Here is a 23,334-nt window from a genome sequence, read left to right as displayed (position 1 = left end):
AAAGGCCTGACCCCGCCCTTCCCAGGCCACTCAGTCCGCGAAGCTGTCCGCGGCCGCCGGGAGGGCCCATGCCTCTCCGCGGCCGCCGTAGTCGAATGGGGGGGGGGGGGGAAGGTTGCCCAGCAACGAGAAAAAACAACCGGAACCATCGGCTCCAGCTCTGAAAGAACGAAGAGGTGAGGCCGTTCACCCCATTTCCGCTCCAAAAGCGAGACCTCGCCTTTTCCCTTCGCCTCTCGCATCCTCTCAGGATCCCCGCCGCATTCCGGGAAGCTTAGCGCAGACTGGGAGCCAAGCAACCCATTCTGCGAGTATGAAATCCCAGACCCTCGACGTCGCGCCCCGACCAGGCCTGTGCCCTCCCCCCCTCCCCCACTCCACTCCCCAGATTGGTTTGGGGTCTCCTCCTTTTCACAACCCTAGAATGATTCAATACTTCATCTCCTGTTCCCTCAAAAAGAGAAAAAGAACCTCCCCAGACTAGGCCTCATTAAACTGTCTAGACCCCCAGCACGGCCTCCAGCCTTACTGGGTATAGACACGCTCACAAACAGGCCAGGTCCCCGAGTGCCCAACCCTCTGCTCAGCAGCTATCCTTATGTAGCCCCTGTATTCCACAACAGGAAGAGAAGGCCTGGTCAAAACAAAAACAGAAAATATAAGAATCCCAGAACTCCGAAGGCTGGCATTGCAAAATGATGATCTTGCTCCCAGCTTCTCCGCCCCCGTTGCCCCTTCCAGAGTCTATAGATGCTTCGACGAGGCACTGGAGATCCTGCTTCAGAAGTAGAAGCTAAGGGAATGAATAAGTGTGAAACTTACTCATTCAACAAATTAGTTATTTCTATAACAAGAACTAGTTCTTGGGTGGGAAGGGATAGACTGGGATTTCAAAATTGTAGAATAGATAAACAAGATTACACTGTATAGCACAGGGAAATATACACAAAATGTTATGATAAATCACAGAGAGAAAAAAAAAGAACAAGTTCTTAATTTTTTTTTTTAATTCCAGACCCTAAACAGGGTCTTTTCGGCAATTTAAGGTGGATTTTTAACATTTACTATAAATTCATCTGGGATAGCAAAAATTACCGTTTGAAAGAAAGATGGTGGGACAGAGAGGAAAAAGTACTTGGTATTATAGTGAAAAATTTGTGATTCACGTATTAAATGTTTTTAATATTCTAATTGAAAATTTCAAAACTTTCTGGAAGAGATGGATGGACTTGGGTTGTGTTGGGGGGGGAAAGGATTGAAGTCCAGAAGTTTGGGGTCTCAGAAATTATTTGTTGTTTTAGTTCTGATTATATAAGTAAAATCATACTAATTTAAAGTCAATACTCTCTAATAAATCTCTAGGTACAATAGGCAGTTCCTTCCAAGGAGATGTCGATTCCATTCTCCAACACCCACTACCGAATTCCACAAGGATTTGGGAATCTTCTTGAAGGGCTGACACGTGAGATTCTGAGGGAGCAACCGGACAATATACCGGCTTTTGCAGCAGCATATTTTGAGAATCTTCTAGAGAAAAGAGAGAGTAAGCTTTTTTAAAACAGGCATCTAAAAAAAAATAAGAGATGGAGCATTTGATTATGTTGAAACTTGCTTAAGATCATCCCTATTCCACAGAAAGCCTTTATGAGGCAGGTACCTTCAATTAGCAGTTCCTGCTATTTGAAACAGCATATGCCTTTTTGACAGGCTCTCTTAAATAATCGCATTATTTCACATTACTGAAGATTACCAGTTTATCACCCAGACCCTCTTCACTGTTTTTCTCACAGACCCATGGGGTGGAAGGGGAGCTCAGGAGAGCATCCAGTCTAGCTCTCCATTTTCCAGCATGCTGCCCTGTGTGTCCCAGGCAGCTGACTGTCTGTTCTTCCTGGGAGTGGAGTTTGTGGTTTTCTGTACATTTTGACTCTTCTTATTGGAAAGTACAAGTGTTGTGAAAATATAGTTCTATACTCCTTAGAGTAAATAAGTTGGTATTCGTTGGGGTGTATGAAACTGTTCCTTGATAAAGGCACAGAGAAAAACTGCTTTGAAAAGTGAACTTCCAGCTTGGAAGGTAATTTATATTCTTTTTCTATATTTCCATGGTCCCAAACTGTCCAGAGAATGAGATTCATGCTATCAGTGACTCTGGTTGACTAACAAAGCAGAGTTTCTTCACTTCCATAAATAAAATTTCAAAATTCCCAGCATTGAAAGTGCATGACTATTAAGACCTGACCCATTGGTCAAAGTGGGAATTACTACAACTATAAGTTTCTATTAAAAACCTTGACTAGAACAACCATTTTAGTTTTGGGGATTTTTTTAGTTTTTTTTTTTAATGGAAGTCCTGGGGACTGTTCCCAGCACCTTGTGCATGCTAAGCGTGTGCTCTACCACTGAGCTATACTCATCTTCCAAGAACCACCATTTTGTATAAGCTGTTATCATCACTACTTTTGATTACAGTATTCCAACAGAGTAGTAAAGGTGACTAGAAATAGTCACCAGCAAATAAACATTCCATTTTAAATCATTTTACAGAAGGAGGAAACCTACCACATGGCTTGAATTGAAACAACTCCCAAACACATGCACAACTCCACCCCCTTGTCTTCTTTACTCTACCTTCACAGAGCTCAAAATCTCTGCCAATTTCCTGAATGTTGCTGGTCTTTTCCATTTCCAGTCAGTGTGAATACTTGTTGCACAATTTGAACCTTAAATGCCACTAAAAAGCTATTAAGAGAAATCCTTTAGGGTAAGAGGTGACTTGTAATGAACATTCATGTAATTTTGTTATTATAACATTAATTTTACAAATTCATGAGTAAAAAGTCTTCAGTTGTTTATTTAATTTTAGACCTCAGAAACATCCCATTACAAAAACATTTGAGTCATTTGTTGCCAGATCATGATAAAGCAATTGGTGATTCAGATTAATGGTCTCAGAATACAGGCTCTCTAACTAATAAAAAAATGGGTAGAATTATTTGAAAAAATTTAAGCACCACACCGATTTCCCTTCACATAAACCAAGGTGAATTGTCCAACTGATACAAGGATCAGAATTTAGTCTCTCTAAAAAGAAAGAAAAAATTCCTCTGGACCAAGTCTCTCACACAGTGCAAGAATTCCCTTGCCAGTGTTCCTCATAGGTAATTGCTAATCTTAACTTCTGATTTTTGTGACAGGAAAGGGTTTAGTATGTAAGAGGTATCTCAAATCACTAGGGAAAAGATAGGCTTTTTATTAAATGACCTTGAGATAAAATGTAAAAAGATTAAATTGGATCTATTTCTTACATCATATACCAGGATAAAGTTCTAAATTGATTGGAGATTTAAATATTTTAAAAAAATGAAACCATACAAATACTAGAAGAAAACATAGATGAATTCCTCTATAATGAACAAGAGAAAAAAATTTTGCTAGCTAAGTTGCTGTAATTACTTTAAAAATCCAAAAGCAATTAGGGAAGAAAACTGAAATTAAAATGTAAAAGTAAACTTTTACATGGCAAAAATCACCATAAGGAATATAAAACTACCAATGACAAACAAAAAAAAAATGCATTTTACATCACAATGGGTAAATAAACCTAATAAATAAAAACATTTTGTAGAAATGGTGAAAAAAAAAACCCTATATAAAAAATGGACAAGTGATATGAGCAAACAATTTGCACGAAAACAAATGCAAATGGACCTTAACATATGAAAACATACTGAAACTAACCCATGATAACAGAACAGCAGAAGCCCATATCAAAACTACACTTAAGTTCCACCACCAACCACTACAACTCCCCCCATCAATTCACAAAATGCCAAAAGTTTGCCAGCTTATTCTAAGCAAGGCTAGAGGGGAAATGAACACTGCTGGAGGAGATACAAAATGATACATAACCCGAAGGAGGGGACCCTGGCAATATCTGCCAAAATTATACACATAAACCACCTTTGTACACTGAAATCCCATTTCTTCACTTTTCATTGTATTGTTACTTGAAGAAGCACCCCAAATATTCATCATAGAGGATTTCTTGAATAAACTTGAGTACATCCACACTACTGAATAATGTACAGCTATAAAAAACAAACAAAAATGGAAGGAGGAAGATTTCTATATGATGCTATGGCATGATCTTTAGGATTATTAAGTGAAAAAGTAAGGTGGAAAAAAGTGAATATGCTACTAATTATCTAATAAAGGGGTGTTGATGTGACTATATAACTGTTCATTTATATTTTTTAAAAGAAAGAATAAAGCTTTTAAAAATTAACATTTACCTCTAAGGGAAGAAGGAACAGAATGGAAGGAATAGGATAAAAGCTAGACTTCTCTGAATACATCTCAAATCAAAATCATATATATTTAACATAGTTTATAAAATAGAATTAAAAATTTTACTTGTTAAACAATTTCTAAGATTTAGAAGCAAAATGAATCAAATAATCCTAACTAGTATTGAATGGGTAACATAACCACACAAAAAAATTATTTCAGGTGACTTTATAACACAGTAATTTGTGAATTCCTGGTGGATATAGCCTAAAAACAAAATGAAGTTTTAAGAAAATCTTAAATTGTTTTCAATTATCATTGTTGATAATACTGTAGTTCTGTTATTCTGAAATAATATTTTTATATACTGTAGGACATAACAAGTAAGTAACTATCCTACCATCATTGGGAATAGGATCTTCAGTGTAAGAAAAATGACACGCAAATATAAAAATGAAAGAAGTTAAATTCTGTAATCCTGAATTTGAGTTGAAAAATATCAGGGTGACTTTACAATATATTTTCTCTTTAAAAAGTGAAAGTAGTATTTTCTAGCTCTACATTTTTTAAAACCAAACAATGACCAACCCAGTACCAATGAGCACCTAGTCCCTAGACTGTGGCTTCTAACTACCATTTCCCAAGAACCAGGACATCTTGGAGAACTAACCAATCCCATGAACTGGGTAGGAAATATGCAAGATGAGCCTGAACATCTTGCCATGCCAGAAAAGAAGAAAGTTATCAAAGATTATTAGAGTTGTTTCCAAAGTTATTCCAAACTCAGGAATATCTCAGCACCTGAGTAAGCTCCTACTGGTCAATTTTGGACAATGAGAGCATCAATAGGGATAATAAATGCAATGGATTGAAATTCATCCTATTTGTTAAATATTCACTAGTTCATAATGATTTAATTAAAAAAAAAGTTGAAAGGATGCTAAGGAACCAACTGATTATTCTGAAAACTGGTAAATAAAGGGTTAGCAATCAAACCTTTAACCTGCCTCTTCTATAAGACCTATATTTCAGAGTAACTAAATAGGGAAAGGTTTTTTGTTGTTGTTGAGTACTCCAGAAATAAAGAAGTAATGATCAAACTAGAACATTGCCATTTTAGAACCCCTAAAGAAATTATCAAAGCAGACATAGTCAGTGGGCCCACAAAAACTGTAAAAAGAGGAAACAACCAGACATATATTTCCTGACAGAATTATACTGCACTGTCTATAAAGTATTCTTGAAAAAAATCAAACCTGAATCAGATTGAACCTATAGATCTAACTAGCATACAGGAAATTCAAAGGCAGAGGAACTTGTTAAAAAAAATCACCATGGGAATGGAATCAGAAATATCTAAACTGTGGAAAACTCCAAAGGAAAAATGACTCAATTTCCTCAACAAATAAATTGCAAGGAAAAAATGTGGGGTGGAAAGCAGGGAAGTTTCAATTAAAAGAGATTTAAAAGACATAACAAAAGGCTGCGTGTGCCCATTGTTTGGGTCCTGATTTGAACAAACTAATAGGAAAACTAAATAAATAAAAATCAATTAGACAGTAGGGGAAACTTGGATAGTTGATGACATTAAGGAATTATTGCTAGTATTGTTAGGTGTGATAATGGTATTGTGAATTTATATCTTAGGATATTTAGCAAATGTAAATGTAAATAGTAAGATGCCTGGGATTGGGCTGAAAATAAGAAGAAGAAAGGGCAGGAAAGTGAGGAAAGTTACAAATAAAGTAAAATCAATCATGAGTTTATAATCGTTGAATCTGAGTAATGTGCACATGGGAATTTGTTATATTCCCTCTACTTTCTAAGCTTGAAATTCTTCATAATGAAAAGCTAAAGAAAATTTTCTTTAAATATAAAGAAAAATTCTGCTTAAATATAAATACTTCTATGTCAACTGACTACTTAATATGCCTAATTAAAAAAACTCTTCCATCCTTCGCTTTTCCAAACTTCCTTACTATTTAGCATTTATTTTTACACATTTTCCTATGTTTACTAATACATGTTTATAATTTTCTATATTTATATTTAGGTATTGACATTTATTCTCTCTCCCATTTTACTATAAATTCTCTGAAGGCAGCCATTATGGTTCTTAATGGCCTTTCTAAATATCTTCAAGGGTTCATCTAATGTTTAATTCATCATCAAACATTTAGTAATCACTGGTTTTATCTATAGTACTAGGCTATGTACAACATCAGTAAAATTTTTGCCAGGCAGCAAAGAACCTATGCTTTGAAAAAAGAAAACTTGTTTTATGTTAACAGTCTACATTTACTTTAATGAACTCAAAATAAATCTGAAATTATTATATTTTTGTTATTTAGAAACCAACTTTGATCCAGCAGAGTGGGGGACTAAGGTAGACGACCGCTTCTATAACAATCATGCATTCAAGGTATGGTCCCGAGAAGCTACGGGCTTTGGTTAACTCTTCTCCCTGTCTCCAATACAGAGATTACTGGGATCTCCCCAAAATCATGAATATTGTGAGAGGCATCACAAATATCTTGTTACATATATTTCAATTGGGCAGTTCTTTCCAGCAAGAAATTCATTTCTAAAGTATCTATACTTAAATTTAAATCTTGTACAGTACTTAAATATGATCTGTACATGAAAGTAATAGAATAATTACTTTCATTAGTTGTTCAAATTTTGTTGAGTATCACAGTGCTTATCCATAGCATATACACAGTGAATATTTACTGAATTAATAAATATTTCATGAAATAAAATGCTGTTCTTCCAGTTATTTTATTATCATTGAGAGCTTACAAAAGATTAATTAGGATTGAAGATAGTAATGGTATAGTTTTCTCTATAAAGCCAGTCTGTTCAGAGACTGAGCCCATCTTCCCATTAGCCTTCTCAGAACCAGCCTTTCTCAATCAAAGCTCCTCAAAACAGTTAAGTGCTACGCCAAAGGCATCCATTGCATGTAAGGCATCAATGCCTCTCCTTTGTATCTAGAGTGATTCTGTTTATGTACCATCCCTGGGAAAATTGAGAAAACAGTCACTCAAAATATTCTGTACCAATGAGGAAACCTGGTTGAGAAAGTCTGTGTGGGATCCAGCATCATTGGCACCAACTGGGAAGTTGGTAGAAATTCAGTCTCAAGCTCTACCCCAGGTCTATAAATTAGACATTAAATTTAACAAGGTCCACAAAGTAATTTGTAGGTACATTAAAACCTGAGAAGCACTACTCTAGACAACTGTAATACATGGGCCACATATACCAGCAGATATTAGAATCAATAGGAATTAACAAAGGCCAAATTGTGATAATGTTCCACAATAGATTTGGGGGGATTTCCTGGGAAAATATCTGGCCCTTATTCCATGAGTTCAAAAGTGAAGTCCCATCCATTTGTGCCTGCCAGATATGGGAATGTATGGGAGTGTTCTGTTTATTTCAATTTAACTAGATTCTCTGTGTTCACATGTTATTGAAATCAAAAGAATAATGTTGAAATTTTTAAAATCTTGTGTGACATAGCAATTTTATAGTGTTCTTCCTTCTCTTTCGAATTCTAAAGGCTTTATTTGATTAGCTTGTATGTCCTTAAATTTCTGTTTTATGGATTAAAGAAGCTTTCTGCACAGGTTGTGAATTAGCAATGCCTCTCTCTGGAGGAAGATTTCAGTAACCATGTCAAAACAGACAGAGCTGGTTTCCCATTTTTGTAGTTAAATCCTTCCTCACAGCAAAACTCACTTCTTTGACTTCATTAAAAAGTCACCTTGACCTCACACTCTGGAACACAGTAGCATTTACTTCATTCCTATTTAGGAAACTATTGGACACCTCTTTTTTATTCTCTATTACAGCATCAAATCAACTTTTAGTATAAGACAATGGTTTGTTTATAATACAAAATAATATTACACACATTCCAAAAGCAAAAGATCAAACTTTGTTGGTTTTTTTTTAACCAATTCATTGGTCTTCAATATTTGTTCATGCATATTCTCTCGAGAGTTTTCTCTTGTATCTTTTCCAATCTACTTACCTTGGTAAAAAAAAATGTATTTAATTCCCACTAATCAATAACTTAAAGTAATATTTAATTACCTCTAAGCAGTTTGACCCAAGACTTAACTATTTTGGAAACATTGCCTATTTGGCCCTCTCCCTTCTTTCCAGGAGCAAGAACCACCTGAGAAGTGTCCGCCTGGAAAAGAAAAGTCTCAGACATCTATGAAAGAGGAGACATCCTTAGTAAGTTATATTTTCCATGTACTATTGGATTCCTACAAAGAATGATGCCATTCAATTTAAAATTGTACTCCAGTTATCAATCTAGTCTATTATCCATATTGCTATAATTATGGTTTTGCTTTCTAGATAACTAATATCAGTGATATACTCTCTGGTGGATTGTATTTAGCCATGCCTCTTATAAAGAAAAACTCATTCTTCCCCTTAAAAGTAAAATCTTATTTTCCTTAAATATGAAATTCATTTCCTTAAAAATGAAATCTAGATTGTCATTGGATGGAAAAATCTCCCCAAGACGAAGAACAGACAGAATTCACAGCCTCAGTCTTGATCCTTCAGATTCACCTTCAACTTGGGGAATTTTTCACTAATTGATGCTGTCAACACCACACAGTGGCAAAGGTTCAGAGACAGCAAAGGGAAACTCCTGGGGAATTACACACAACCAAATGAAATGGCTTTACACAATGAGTCCTACTCACCTTCCATACATTTCGCTCTACAAAAATGACTTTCTGCCTGACAGCCTACATCCGAGCAATAATGAGCTGGGTTCGGTCCACTCTCAAAGATGCCTGCATTCAGTGGTGTGCTAGAGCCAGCTCTTAAGAGACAATTGTGCACGTATCTACACAACCCCACGTTCAGTAACACCACTTTGATAGCCTGAAATGAGCCACAGTAGGAGTATTAAGACCACAGTAAATACTACACCTCAGGACTTGTTTTTCTGGAGAGACAGTTGTTCAACATTTACCACGGTATCACTGTTCTGTGTGCTTCATAGTCTAGACTCAAGAGAACCAAGCCTAGTGAGAAAGAAGCACTCGCTGTCTACAATGCTGAAGCCCAACTTCTGAGTTTCTTTTCGTGTATTAATGTCCCAATTAGTTGCCCAATAATTGACACCCAAACTGGACATCCCCCTCAAGGAATACCTTACTTCCTACCCAATGGGGCATAACTTTTGCCCTATATCCTTTATAAGTCACTTCAGAATTATATCAGTACAACTCAATCAGCCAAGCATTAGCATAAGATGCGATGGGAGGTCAGGAAGAAGGGAGTGTCATTTCCTTACATCTTTAGTAGGTGCCCTTACACAGGCTTTATGACTTTGAACTGAGATCCTGTTGATTTCCAGCTTCAGCAGGATCCATCTGCCCACAGAAGGTTATCATCTCAGATGGGGTTATACCAATCCGTGTGCATTTTACAGTTTAAGAGCTAGATTTGTCTCACTGTTTATAATGGGAGAGGGGGGATTTTAACAACCCAAAGGTCCATTAGTAGGATAATGAATAAATAAATTAAGGTACATCAGTATAATGGAATACAGAGGTGTCATTAAAAAAAAAAGAATGGGCAGAATTACATACTGAATAACACAGAAAAAGAGAATCAAAATATACTGTTACTTAGAAAAAGTAGCTGCAGAACATTGTGATTAGCATGACCTCATTTTTTAATAAAAAGGCAAATATATACCCATGTGAATACATTTGCATATAGAGAAATTTTAGAAGGATATTTATATACTCAGCCTGTAATAATGGTTAATTCTCAGGTGCAGGAGTTGGGAAAGGGAGAAAAATTTCACTACCAGAGACATTTTCGTTTTTAAATGTATATACATCACTTTTATAATTTAAAAAAAATTAAAGCTATATACCTATTGAATTATACACTTAAGATCTGTGCATTTCACTATCTATAAATTATACTTAAATTTTTTAAAAAAGAAACTATATACAAAATTTCTGCCAGCCATGGTAAAACTGACATTGGACTAAATGGATTTCTTTTGGGCACTTCACTTTAAATGTATGATTTTGATTAGCTAATCATTGAGAAATTAAGGACACTTCAATCCATTTTATGTAATCATGATTCTTTTGAAACAGCACATTTACTATTCTTCTTGGCATTTTTACCATGCTTCAAGGATTCTTACTTTCTTCCCCCCCAAAAATGTTAAATAGGAAACTGTCAAATAGGAGCTATTTTGGGGGGAAGAATTTGGCAATGATCTTTTATTGCAGAGACATATCAAAGAGTGACAAAACAAAATGCCTACTATTTTGGCATTCACCATTTGGTACGTGTACTATAACATGACAATATATAAAATTCCCTCAGGAAGCAACGCATTTCAATTGTTGCATTCCTAAAATGGTTAAATGTATGCGCTTATTTTAATGGCATCAAAATATGGGATGTTTAAGAAGTCTTCTACTTTTTTTTCCTTTCCACAAAGAAATCTTCTGAAGAAGACAAAGACAAAGAGAAGGCTGCTGTCAAAATCCAAGCAGCCTTCCGGGGACACTTAGCCAGACAGGAGGCAAAGAAAATGAAACTGGGTGATGGTCAAGAAAACAAAAGACAGGAAAGCAAGTGAGGAGACTGGCTTTACCCCCCACCTCTGCCAGAAAACACGAAAAAATAATCCAAATCCATCAACCTTGCTGTCATTGCCTTTTTTTCTTAGTAAGTGAGACTTGATGTAGTGAAGTAACATTTGTTGCTGTTGTGAAAATCTGTCGTGAGCATTTGTTTAATAAACATGCCATTGAACACATGCCTCTTGAAGATCTTCTCTCAGATCATGAGTCTTATTTATATTTCTCCCAAGGCTGTGTATAGAGATCCTTGGATTTAGGGTTATAGAGCAGGAGTATCTTGAGTTTTCAGAGATTTCAGAGGCTGTCTGATCTAACCATTATCTAATGAATAAATTCTCTCTCTCACATCCCTGAAAAATAGTCCTTTGGCTCCTGTTTCACTCCTAGTAGTAGAGAATTTCACTGCCTTTCAAGGATAGTCCATTTAGTTTTGAATAACTCAAATTATTAGAAAGATAAGCTGAATCAAAAATCTGTCTCCCTGAAAGTTTCACCCATTGGTTTTCATTCGTCATGCATGCATTCAACCTTTTATGGAAGGAATGTATCGCGCACAGTTCACGTTCTGGGATTTAGTAGTAAATATCTGTTCTTACACTCATGCAGCCGACAGTGTTTTTATTGTCTTGCTCTCCAGAACCAAGTCTCCAGACAAGACTAATGCATCATGTTTGAAAAAAACAAAAGCTCTCACAACATCATAAATACTCTCTTCTTCAGCTAAAACTTCCCAAGTTTCTTTAATGTGTAAATGATAATACCCATTTCACAAACTCAGAGGCCTATGTCTTTTACTTTTCCCGTGAACCATTCAAGCTCCCAGAGCCTTATTTTTAGTAAGTTCAGTCTTTCCTTTTTGAGGCCTCCCCACCCTTGAATATTCAAGAAACCGCTGGGTTCATGTCTTAGACCAAAAGATGCAGTTCCCTTTCAGAAACAAAATGGAGAGAAAGTAGAGTTTGATCATTTAATTAATGTTGTTGCCTTCTACCAGCAGACTGAGGTCATGTCCTGGCTGATATAAATTCCTGTCTGCACCACAGTGAATGTCCCAGACTTTGGTTCTATGATTCCACCTCTCTTAGTCCAAAGTCACACAGCCATTGTTCCCCAAAGCTCAATGACATGCCTGGGTGTCTCCGACTTGAGGAACTTCTAACCAGCAATATGTGATTCACATCCAGTACACACACTTAGATCCTTGTCATAAGCCCAGACATTCTCTTTCTGCAAAGCAGTTTTATTTCAGGTTCCCCATTGCCTCCCCCCCATCACTGAGCCTTTGTCAGGCTCTACAACATAAGTTCACCCAACTGATCTCCACCCAAATACAGGTGACTTATGTCAATGAGTTGAAGGTTGTGGCATTCATTCTCTTATCTCCACTCACCTCTGGGCAGCCATCCCCCCTTCCAAGGTCTTACTGCCAATAGAGAGCTGCATGCTAGCTAAACACAGGTCTCTAATATCCAATCCATTATCTTCCATGCATCTTTCCTCGGAAATGGCATTGGAAAAAATTCCCTTTTTGGTGGATAAGTGAGTTTCTCAACCTGATTCCTGCCTGCAGAAAGTTGAGAGCACAAAGATGTTTACGTCTCGTACATCCTCTGTCTCTTTTAGTTGCTGGTAGTGCTTCTGCCAATAAGCTTTTCTTAAAAACTTTGTGAGTTTTCTACGCGTTTGACTCCAGTCAGCTCCATGTGTCAAAAGCTGCACTCACAATTTCTTTATAGAAATGTCTCCTTCTTTATCTCTAGATTTAATCCTACTAAGAGGAATGAAGAATTGGAACCAATATTTCAAGGTACTGAAGCCTAACAGCTGTTGTAACTGATCTCCCTGTTTGACTCTTTTCCCCTTTCAACACAAAAGCCAGAGTATCCTATTAGAGTTTGTCATATCATGTCACTGCTGTGCCTAAAACCCCCAATGGTTTCTCATCTCACTCAGAGTAAAAGCTAAAGTCTTTGCAGCAGTCTACAAAGTTCTATGCAGATCTTGCCTCCTATAACCTCTCTAACCATTTTCCCTTTTCTATTTTTCTCCTTGTTTACTGCTTGCTTCCTCCTCCAAGAATGTATGCTCTGTGAGGATAGAGATTTGGTTTTTTGTCCACAATCTAGTTCCTTTTTTATATGCAGCAGGAAAGAGTGAAGTATTTCTAGTGGCTTATACAGAAGATGGAGAGGCCCGAACAAATATCTCTTCCATCAAATTAGCTTTGATTGGGTTGTACCTCCATCCCTGAATGAATCATTGCGATTTGGGGTGGGGGGATATGCTAATCAGATTATACCTATCACTGTCAGAACCCACCCTTGGAATAGGGGGTCACTTCTGCTCAAAAAGCCAAGCTGAAAGTCAAGGAAGTTTGAAGTCCCTTATAGGAAACAGAGTAATGTTGTCAGGAAGAAGAAATAGTGGATGCTGGGCAGTCAACCAACAAACACCCACCACAATAATTTACTCCGCGTGGCTTCTCACTACCCTGCACCATTTGTTAAATTATTGGCAAAACCAAAGCCTAGGGGAGTATCAAGAATGAAAGGAGATTGTTAAAACAGTGAATGAGGGGTTAACAAACACAGGCAGGCAGAGAGATTTGAGTAGACTGCCCCATAAATTGCCATGTTCATGGTGTTCCTTGGAGTCATACAAAGAAAATGAGAATCTCCCAAAAGAAAGATCTTTGGCATCTAGGAGCATATGAAAACTCATGTGAGAGCAAAAGAACTTAAACTGCTTTTAAAATACATGCAAAATGTTGCTCTGTGGGAGGTTAGGCGTGAGAGTTTGTGAACATGAATTTTTCATAAAACGTTCGTGTGAACAGTGTACCTAGAGATAAAGGGTCTTCTATTCAAGAGCAGCAATCGGTCCTTTGTAATAAACATAAGTCCCACATAATCTGGAGGTCGTGCTCTCTGTTGCACTGTGGATGAAGCTCAGTCAGGGCCCCTGTGAGTGAGGGAGGAGGCCAAGTCAAGAATCTGATGGTTGCTGTCATTCTGCCTCTAAACATATTCAGTTTTGTAACAACTGTTGTCCTAAGCAAACTAAACAGCGACTTCCTTAATTTCTCAATAAAATTAACCCAATAGTTCCTCTCTACACCTCAAAACAACTTGAGTTTTCCAACATTTGAAAAGAGTTCATCAGGTACCATATTTTCTTCAAACTGTAGGTTTTCTCCTATGAAATTATTCCCATGTTCTTATTTTATGGGAAGGAGGGAAGGTTATACAGGAGCCAGGTACTAATGTCCTACATGCAACTCACTTGGCCTGAGGATTTTTCTAAAAGGCAGGTTACAAACATAAGACTAGGACTTTGGCTCTTCATTTTCAGTCCTGTTTTCCCTCCCCCATATATTTGTTTTCTGAAGGGGAGGAAATTAGTTTTCTTGATTTCCGCTTAGAGGAGTTATGGGGGATTGAACCCGCGACCTCTTGGGTGCTGAGCATGGGCTCTATCACTTGAGCTATCCCTTCCCCCCGCTCTCCCGTATATTTGTTATGTGCATATAATGATGGCCCATTTTGTATCAATTTACGATGCTGACAAACTCATTTCCAATCTGAAGTGCTTTTGACAAATGTAGCTACTGGGCTTGACAATTATTTATGCCTGTAAGGCTCTCAGAAGAGACTGAACATGCAAAATGCACTACTTTACAAGGGGAAATTATTTTTCGTGAACGAAATATGCTTGGGAGTAAGCAGCCTCTGCTGTGTAGAGCAAAAATGCAAACGCCGGCTGAGCAGTGACGTCACTGCTAACTAAAGCCTCAAGAACCACCACATTTGGAACCAAATCCGATAGCAAAGGACTGCCAACACTTCAATACCGAGAGGTCACCACCGGAAGTGCTGAAACACACCATCCCAGGGGTCGGATATAACGGAGAAGGTGTGAAAGCCGGCCACCACTCTGTCCCTGAAGACATCTGTCTCAGAGGCTTCTGACCAAGAAATAAACAAGGAAAAAAAAGGCTTTTGACCAAGAACTAAGGAACTTTATTCCATTGAAATCATGTTACTAAGAAGTAGGGCTCAGTCTGATAAATCAGTCATTAAACCGATTTTGGAAACCATCAAGAAAACTTGTTCTGGAAATCCTTGCAACAATAGGAAGCATGATTGCCTGGAGACCTAACAAGCAATTGGTAGGAAAACAGGGCGCTTGCGGTGTTATCTTGACAATCCTGAGTTTAGAGTCACTTGCTTTTAGATTGCTTGGGTGACGTAAGACTAAGAGTGTGCTGCCCAGACCTGGGCCCATGCCACCCCATCCTACCTTCCCAGGACTGAAGGCTACTTCCTTTCTAGGAATTACCTTCAGCATTAGGGTGCTGCTTCAGCTTAAACTGCACCCTTCCTGGACATGGCTTGCATCTAACAACTAGTCACTTCAGTAATACAACAGGTTGGCCCTTTGCCTCAAATTGAGACCACCCTGCAGGGCCATCCCATCTCCCAGCCATAGGATTGGCTGAGCCTGTGCTGCAACTTGGCCCTCTATCCACTCCTGCTTCCCTACCATCCTTACAAGTGTTGTTCCTGAATGCACTCACCGGGAAATCACCTTCACCTTTACTCAAACTCTCAAAACCACTGGTCTCAAAACACCATCCCCAGAGAACCTGACCTACGATAGGTAATCTGAAAATCTCTGACATATTTATGCACATTTAGAAACTCTTTTCTTCCTCTAATGGCATCTGTATGAAAACCCAATGATGGGCATACCTGCTGATGAGGGAGAGCTAATCTATAACAGATACATATGCATTTCTATTTCTTCTCTAAATAAATTATAATTACCAAAACTTCAAATAGTAATAACATGTACTGAACTGTGTCCCCTCCAAAATTCATATGTTGAGGCCTTCATCTCCAATGTGACTGTATCTGGGGACTTTGGGAGATAATTATGTTTAGATGAGGTAATGAGGCAGGGCCCTCATGATGGAATTAGTGTCCTTTTGGAAACAGACAGTAGATCTCTCTTTCCCTCTCCTTCCCTCCCTTCCTCCCTCCCCACTTCTCTTTACAGCACAATGGCAGCCCTAATGATGAGGGCTTTGCATCTATGGACTATTAAATAATGAAATAGAAGTCTGTCACTTAGCTGCCACTTTGGGCCTCATATCAGATTTTTCTAGGGGTGGCCATTTCTTGACTCTCCAGTATCACTTCCACCACCCCCTTTCTACTAGTACCTAGCTTTTCTTTTTGGTTTCTGCTCTTCGCTAACCTGGATCAAAAGTTCAGCCAGCTCAAGAAATAAATCCAGATTGGCTTAAGTCAATTAGCCCCTCTTACCCCTCAGCAGGCTCTCATCATTTCAAGACTTGACATGTGACTTAGGCCTACCTAATTAGGACGGAAGCTCTCACCCAGGAGTGATTTCACCCCCAGGAGACATCTGGTTGTCACAGCTCAGGGTGGGGAGGAAGGATGCTGCTGGTACCTGCTGGGTAGAGGCCAGGTATGCTTCTTACCCTCCTACAACACTCAGGACAGACCCCCATCCCAAAGAATGACCCAGCCCAAATGTCACTAGTGTTAAGGTTGAAAAATCCTGAAATTAGGCATAAAAATGTCATGTGGCTGTGAGGGAGAGCAAGCTTTAGAATAAAGCTGACCTAGGAGGAAGCAGGGCAAAAAGACAGAAAGACATCGTGTGTGTTCTTGAGTGATCCTATCCATGACCTGGGGACTCAAAGCTGAAGCCCGCAGACTTTCCACTTGTACGAGCCAGTTAAACCCCTTTATTTTGAACGGTTTTCAGATGCAACTGATAGTAAAAGAATGGAAAGGAGAAATGTAGACATAAAAAGTAAAAACCAAAGGAAAAGAGAGGAAAGGACATGAGGTAGTGACTAAACAGAGTAGCAGCAACAGCCAGATGTGTGGAGAAAGACGAGCTGGTGTTCACCCATCGGGTCTTTCTGACCTAACAGTTGGGAGTTACTGGAATTAACATTGTAGAGGATAAAAGAAGTACCTAAATCATGATCCTTTTCTCAAGGACCATAAGACATTTATCAGGGAGATAAAACATAATCCGCAAAAAGAGTACAGAAATACAGAGGAAGGATTTTAAAAATACAACACAAAAAGCACAAATCATAAGAAAAACATCTGATAAATACAATCACATTAAAATTTAAAACTTTCAAATATCAAAAAAGACCATAGGCAAAGTGAAAAACAGCACAGAATGAGAGGGAGAGATTTGCAATTCAAAATGCATAAAATTAACAAAAGATTAGTTAACCAGAATATAACTCCTACTCAGTATAAAAACCGTGCATGAGAATGGTAAACACTAAATTCATGATAGTGATTACTGTGGGAGGAAAGCAGGAAGATAGGACTGGAGAGGGAACCAAAAGGATCTCAGACTTATACAGTCGTCCCCCAGGATCCGTGAGGGATCAGTTGCAGGACCCCCGTCCGGATAACAATATCCGCAGATGCTCAAGACCCTTAGTGGCTCTCCCAATCCACGGATGCAAAACCCATGGACACAGAACCCACAGATAAGGGGTGCCCACTGTGTATGTTTTTCTGGTTTTATTTTTTAATCTGAAGCAAGTAAGACAATAAAAACAAATAAGACAATTTAATGATGCTGAGGGATAGAAACATGAATATTTTTATATTATCCTCTATTCTTATCTGTATGTTTCAAATATGTTTCATCAAAAAAAATTTATGAATTCCTGCAAACCATTAAGAAAAAATTAGACCAATGGGCAGGAAGAAAATACACGAAGAGGAAACCCAAATCCAATAAACAAATGGCAAAAAGATGTTCAGCCTCCCCAGTAAGGAAACTGTCCATTAAACAATAGTGAGGTATAACTTCTCATTTGTAAATAGGCAACATCGAAGTCAGGCAATACTAAGTGGGTGATGTGGAACAACTGGAACTCACGCTGCTTTTGGGGTGAATGCAAAGCATCAGGGTAGCTGCTAAACTTGCTGAGGACGTGCACACCTGTTAGTGTTTAAAGTCAATATATGGTATCCCTCTTGTCCTACCCCCAATTCTGAACCAGTTGAAGGAAAATTAGAATCAAAAGACAGTATTTAGAAACAGAATGTTCAGATGGGACTATGAATTTGATCAGTAACGCATACAGCTCAGACATAGTGAGACCACCCCCTACGTTTGGACTTTTCACGTGGGGAGACAGTGACAATGGTTTTGTGAGAAGGTAGAAACACAAAGTGGATACTGTTGTCTGCAGGTTCACATATGCTTAGCAGGACGCACGTGAACCCAAGTGCTCCAAAGAATAGACAATACTCATCATTAAGCTATCGCCCCTCAGCCTCCAGCTTACCTCCTGGTTGGCTTTGTGACGCTGGCATTGGGCTCTGCGCTCCACGCTTCTCCTTTGCGAGCTGGACCTCATTACGCTCTGACAATAAGGTCGTTAGGGAGAGGGTGACACGCTCCTTTCTGTCAACCTTCTGCCGGCTTCCTCTGCCTGTCGGTGTCACCCCGCTTCCTCCCCACCCCAGAGCAGCAGGTCAGGCCAGAAGCAGCGGAATCCAGCTTTCCCACAGCCACGCCAGCCTCATCCCAGCCCCTCGGAGACACCGGCCCCGGCCAAGCGGTGTTCCTCCTCAGAGGTCTGGGTTTCAGCTCCGTTAGGCCCTTTCACGGAGTTTCTGACAATTCAAACTTCCTTTCTTTCTGCCTCCAGGCCTAGCAGTGGTAGCTGCTTCCTGCAGTTTCTATCTCCTCAACAGCTGAGTTTTCTCTGTTCGCTTTTTCCGTCACTGTCAACATGTTAACAACTCTTTACACCTGATTAACAATTCTTTATGTTAAATTCTTACCTATTAGGATAAGTATAGTGGGTTTTGTTCCCTGATTAGATGGTGACTAATTCAGATGAGAATCAAAATATCAGATTTTTTTTTCACTTAGAAGGGTGGGTTGCAGACTTCTAGACAAAGATGGAAGACTGAACACATGCATCTAATTCCATATCCCCCAGAAGCCCCTTTAAAACAACAGCAGGTGAATTTTTCTTTTACACTAAACATGGTTAGTGCAACAGGAAAAGAGGCAAAATCAACAAGTTTTGGAAGCTGGAGTCTAGATTCAGCTGAACCGAGAGAGCCAAATCCCAAACCCAAAGTGAGGATAAGAATCAACACAATTTGCACCGCAAAGTTCCCTGGAACAGGCGGCAGCAGCTAGCACTGGAACTGGAGGTATCGGGAGGAAGGCCAAATAAAAGAAGATGGGTTAAGAGCTACTCGCGCAGCGGTTAGATTTTAGATTCCTTTTCCCACTCCATGCCACTGGGAACCTACCCCCTACCCCATCCTAGCATAAATCTGGAGGTTTACAGTCCAGAGAGAATAGAACGGCCCAGACTGGGACACAGAGGGCCTCTTGAGGACAGAAGCACCACAACCAAAGAAGAGTGTGGAGTGACCACGTGCACACAGAATCATGAGTCCAGGGACGTCCAGGCCTCTTTACCATTCATCCGTCAGAGCATTCTACCTTTCAGATGAATAATTAGAAGGTCCTTCTCTGAAGAATCTGACGTAATATAACTGACATGAGGGTTTCTCAACAAACAGCCCATCAAATCACTTTGAAACTCAAAGTCAACAAGACCAACCACACGATGGTGAGAATGATCCAGTCAGTCTTCTGGTTCTTCATTCCTGAATAAAATCACTCTTGATCAGCCAAGGATTATGAGACATAGACATTTGGGCAAAGCCTCTAACAGAAAACAGAGATTTTTTAAAATGAAGTTAAATTAACTTTGAGAGACTATGCAGGGAGAAGAAATCCTTTTCAAAAATTTCACTGATACCCTCAGAGAGGGATGACATTACATTCAATTTTTTTTAAAGGGTAAACATTCAGGAAATGAAAAGCTCTTAAAAATGTCAAACTTGGGAGCAGAATTCTAAAACTCAATGGAGTCTGGCAGTTCTTCAAAAAGTTAAGCATAGAATTGCCATATGACCCAGGATTCCATTTCTCAGTGTATACCCAAGAGAATGGAAAACATATGTTTATACAAAAACTTGTACATGAAGGTTTATAGCAGCATCATTCATAATAGCCAAAAAGTGGAAACAACCCAAATGTTCATCAACTGATTAACAGGCAAACAAGATGTGGTATATCTATACAGTTGACCCTTTAAACAGGGGTTTAAATTACAGGAGTGCATTCACACCCAGATTTATTTCCAATAAATACACAGTCAGCCCTTCATACTGGTGGGATTTGCATCTGCAGATATGGAGTGTTGACTGTATTCCTTGTACTCCCAACATTTTATATAAGGGACTTGAGCATCCACAGATTTTGGTGTCCATGGGGCTTCTGGAACCAATCGCCCTCGGATATCAAGGGACAACCTGTATAATAGAATAGTATTTTACCATAAAAAGGAATGAAATACTGTTACATGCTAGAACACGGATGAATCTTTATAACGCTATGCTAGGTGAAAGAAGCCAGACACAGAAGTCCACATACTGTATGAGTCCAGTTATAGGAAATGTCCAGAATAGGTTATTCCACAGAGACACAAAATAGATTAGTGATTTCCAAGGGATGAGAGTAGCAGGAATTGGGGTTAACTGCTAATAGGAACAGGGCTTCTTTCAGGGATATTGGAAATCTTCTGGAATTTAATAGTGGTAATGGAGGAGACAGACTATCTGCCAAAAGAATTGCAGGATGTCACTAACTAGTATCAACAGGAGTCGTGGAACATCTATGTAACTGGAGTCCAAGGTTGGCAGGCCAAGAACATAATTTAAGGCTTGATTAGCTAAAATCTTTCGAAATGAATGCGCAACGGGGAATTAGGATTTAATGTCATGGCTTGAGCACTTGGGAGGAGGCTTTGATAGATTGGCCAATCTCAACAGTAAGCCATCATCAGCAAGACTGAAATGTCAGAACTTCCCTGGCATTCTACAGACAGAGGAAGAGGTCTAAATGCTAAAGAACATGAGAAATGGATCTATTATATGCAACCCGCTCAACCACGCACAAGTCATATTTCCTCAGGAGTTCCCAGAGGATACTCCATTCCTCACAGCACTGAGAAATGAAATGAACTGACCCTCATCGTAAAACCTGAAATGCCACCTTGGTTCACTAGCCAGACTGTGCTTATGAAAGTTAAAAGAAGAAGCTTCCATCCACACTCAGCGGCCCATGGATCTATATCATGGTTCCCAGTCTCAGAAGGTGTATTTGGAACAGATACACTTAGTAACTGGGAAAATCTCCCTATTGGTTCTCTGACCCACAGGGTGAGGTCTAATATGGCCAGAAAGCAGGGCTAAGTAGAAGGCCCTAGAACTGTGCTACCCCCAACCCACTCCCCTGTGCTGAGCTAGTAGCCCAAAATAAAGCTAGAAACCATCCCAGAGGAATTACAGAGTTAGTGTCACCATTACAGACTTGAAAGAGGCAGAGGTGTGATTCCAACCACATCCCCAGTTAACTTACTTCCTGGCTCTTTCAGAAAACAGATGGTCTTGGAGAACGGCTGTAGATTATCACACACTTAATCAGTGATGCCATTTGCAGCTGATTCTGGATGTGGTCGCTTTGCTGGAGCAAGACAACACAGCCCTTGGAAGCTGGTATGCAGATATTAGCCTAACAAATTCTTCCCCACTCCTCAGTCCTGTCACCAAAGATAGTCGGAAGCAAACTGACTTCAAGTGGCAGGGACAACAGCATCCTCCACTGTTAATGCCCCTGCGCTTTGTCAGAACGTAGTCTGGATAGACCTTGATTGTCGCAACACCCTGTAGAACACAATACTAGTCCATTACATGGGTATCATGATAGAAAGCTCAAGGACTTGCCACGTCAGTGAAATTCCTAAGGATCCAGTGGTCTAGTTCACATCAGGATATACTCTCTAAAGTAAAAGACAATTGGTTGCACCTACCAACAAAAAAGAGGCACGATGTTTGGTAGGACTCTTTGGGTTTTAGAGGCAATATATACCACATACGAGTGTGTTGCTCCTTCCTATATATCAGGAAACTCATAATAAGGCTGTCAGATCAATAGTTGGGTGGGACAGGTAGTGCACTCTCCACGAGGATTGCTTTGCACAGGAAAAGAACAGGTCAAGGAAAGCTGCCTGAGGGAAGAAGTATGGAGTCATATGCTGGAAAGAAAGGATGCGTCCATTCCAATCAGGGAAAACTCGTTAAAAGGCTCACCTATTTCCACTTAGCTCTGTTTCAAAAACCACAGTCTCAGGAAGAAGTATCTGTCTTAAATTAGAGAGGTCACATGAAGCTCAGAGCTCCTGGTCCTCTGGTGACACAACCAGGATTAGGCACCTGGGGTTTGCTTCTACCCAAGATCATACAAACCCAAATGTAACAGTCTGAGTGTTTTAAAGAAAGTCTTGAGGGGAGGGTATAGCTCAGTGGTAGAGGTCCTGGGTTCAATCTCCAGTACTTCCACTAAAAAAATAAGTAAATCAATAAATAAACTTAATTACCTTCCCCCTTCAAAAATAAATAAAAATAAAACGAATCTATTTTTAAACTGTTTCTTTTTAAGTAAGCATGCAAACTAACAACAAAAAAATAAAGTTGGAAAACAGAAAAAAATTTTAAATAAAATTTAAATAAATAAACCTTTGATACCAACACCATATCTGGCTAAAATGATATTGGAACATGACCCAAAGTAGGGGGGAAGAATGTGAAATCCCGGGGCAAATGTGCACAGTGTAGTACTATGGCCACTCTTACCTGCCATATCCAAGGATGATTTTTTAAAATTGTCCCTATTTTGTAACAACCAGTGTCTTGCAGGACAGACTCCTTCTCAGGAGCAGACTACGGCGAGTCTTCGAGGTGGTTTTTCTCTGGGACCCTTCCCTAACGGACCTCAAATCCACACTCAGGCCAGAGGAAGGGGAGGAGTGGGAAGGGGTACCCTGTCTGGTTTTGCCTTCCCTCCCGCTTTGGCGAGGTTGGAAATAAGTGGCACCACGCACCCATTTCCCCGACATCTGGGAAGAGGCAGGAGCTAGGGGAGTCCAGCGAACAGTCAGCATGGTCTCCTCTGTGAGACCAGCAGAGAGGAATCCTGAGACACAGGCGGGAGTCCATCCCTCACACCGCGTCTGCGCTCGCCCCCATCCCTCCGGGAGAGAAGCTGTAGCAGAAACCAGCGTCTATGCCAGTCGGGGTCCCGCGACGGCTGAGAAGGCGGGGCCAAGAGGGAGCGAGGATTCGGCGAAGCTGGCAGCTTTCGGAAGGGGGATGGAGAAGGGATGGATTCCTAGAGCGACGTGCAGGCCCGGGCCGGCTGAGCACGATGCTCGCTCCTCCTCCTG

At 39.6% G+C, this 23,334-nt stretch overlaps 1 protein-coding gene across 2 annotated transcripts; it reads left to right on the top strand.

Annotated features, from left to right (window-relative positions):
• The first annotated feature begins 27 nt into the window (after positions 1 to 27).
• Positions 28 to 11,119, top strand: SPA17 (sperm autoantigenic protein 17). Of its 2 annotated transcripts, none has more exons than XM_006209837.4 (5): positions 28 to 176; positions 1,363 to 1,543; positions 6,642 to 6,712; positions 8,467 to 8,541; positions 10,799 to 11,119. In XM_006209837.4, exons 2-5 carry the CDS (start codon positions 1,390 to 1,392, stop codon positions 10,937 to 10,939), a joined length of 441 nt encoding a protein of 146 aa, XP_006209899.1. In that variant the 5' UTR covers positions 28 to 176; positions 1,363 to 1,389; the 3' UTR covers positions 10,940 to 11,119. The 2 variants fall into 2 exon arrangements, with proteins under 2 accessions (XP_006209899.1, XP_015099546.1); XM_015244060.3 differs by having other exon boundaries at positions 158 to 311.
• Positions 11,120 to 23,334: the final 12,215 nt, after the last annotated feature.

The sequence above is a fragment of the Vicugna pacos genome, chromosome 33, assembly GCF_048564905.1.
Source record: "Vicugna pacos chromosome 33, VicPac4, whole genome shotgun sequence".
Classification (NCBI taxonomy): domain Eukaryota; kingdom Metazoa; phylum Chordata; class Mammalia; order Artiodactyla; family Camelidae; genus Vicugna; species Vicugna pacos.
Note: the sequence above shows the minus strand (reverse complement) of the source record. Positions and strands in the feature narration are given on the sequence as shown.

Excerpts from the sequence above, each read along its gene's own strand:
- SPA17 (XM_006209837.4), top strand. The coding sequence starts at position 1,390 with ATGTCGATTCCATTCTCCAACACCCACTACCGAATTCCACAAGGATTT. Across the intron at positions 1,544-6,641 it reads TCTTCTAGAGAAAAGAGAGA|AAACCAACTTTGATCCAGCA; the intron begins GTAAGCTTTTTT and ends TTTGTTATTTAG. Across the intron at positions 6,713-8,466 it reads ATAACAATCATGCATTCAAG|GAGCAAGAACCACCTGAGAA; the intron begins GTATGGTCCCGA and ends CCTTCTTTCCAG.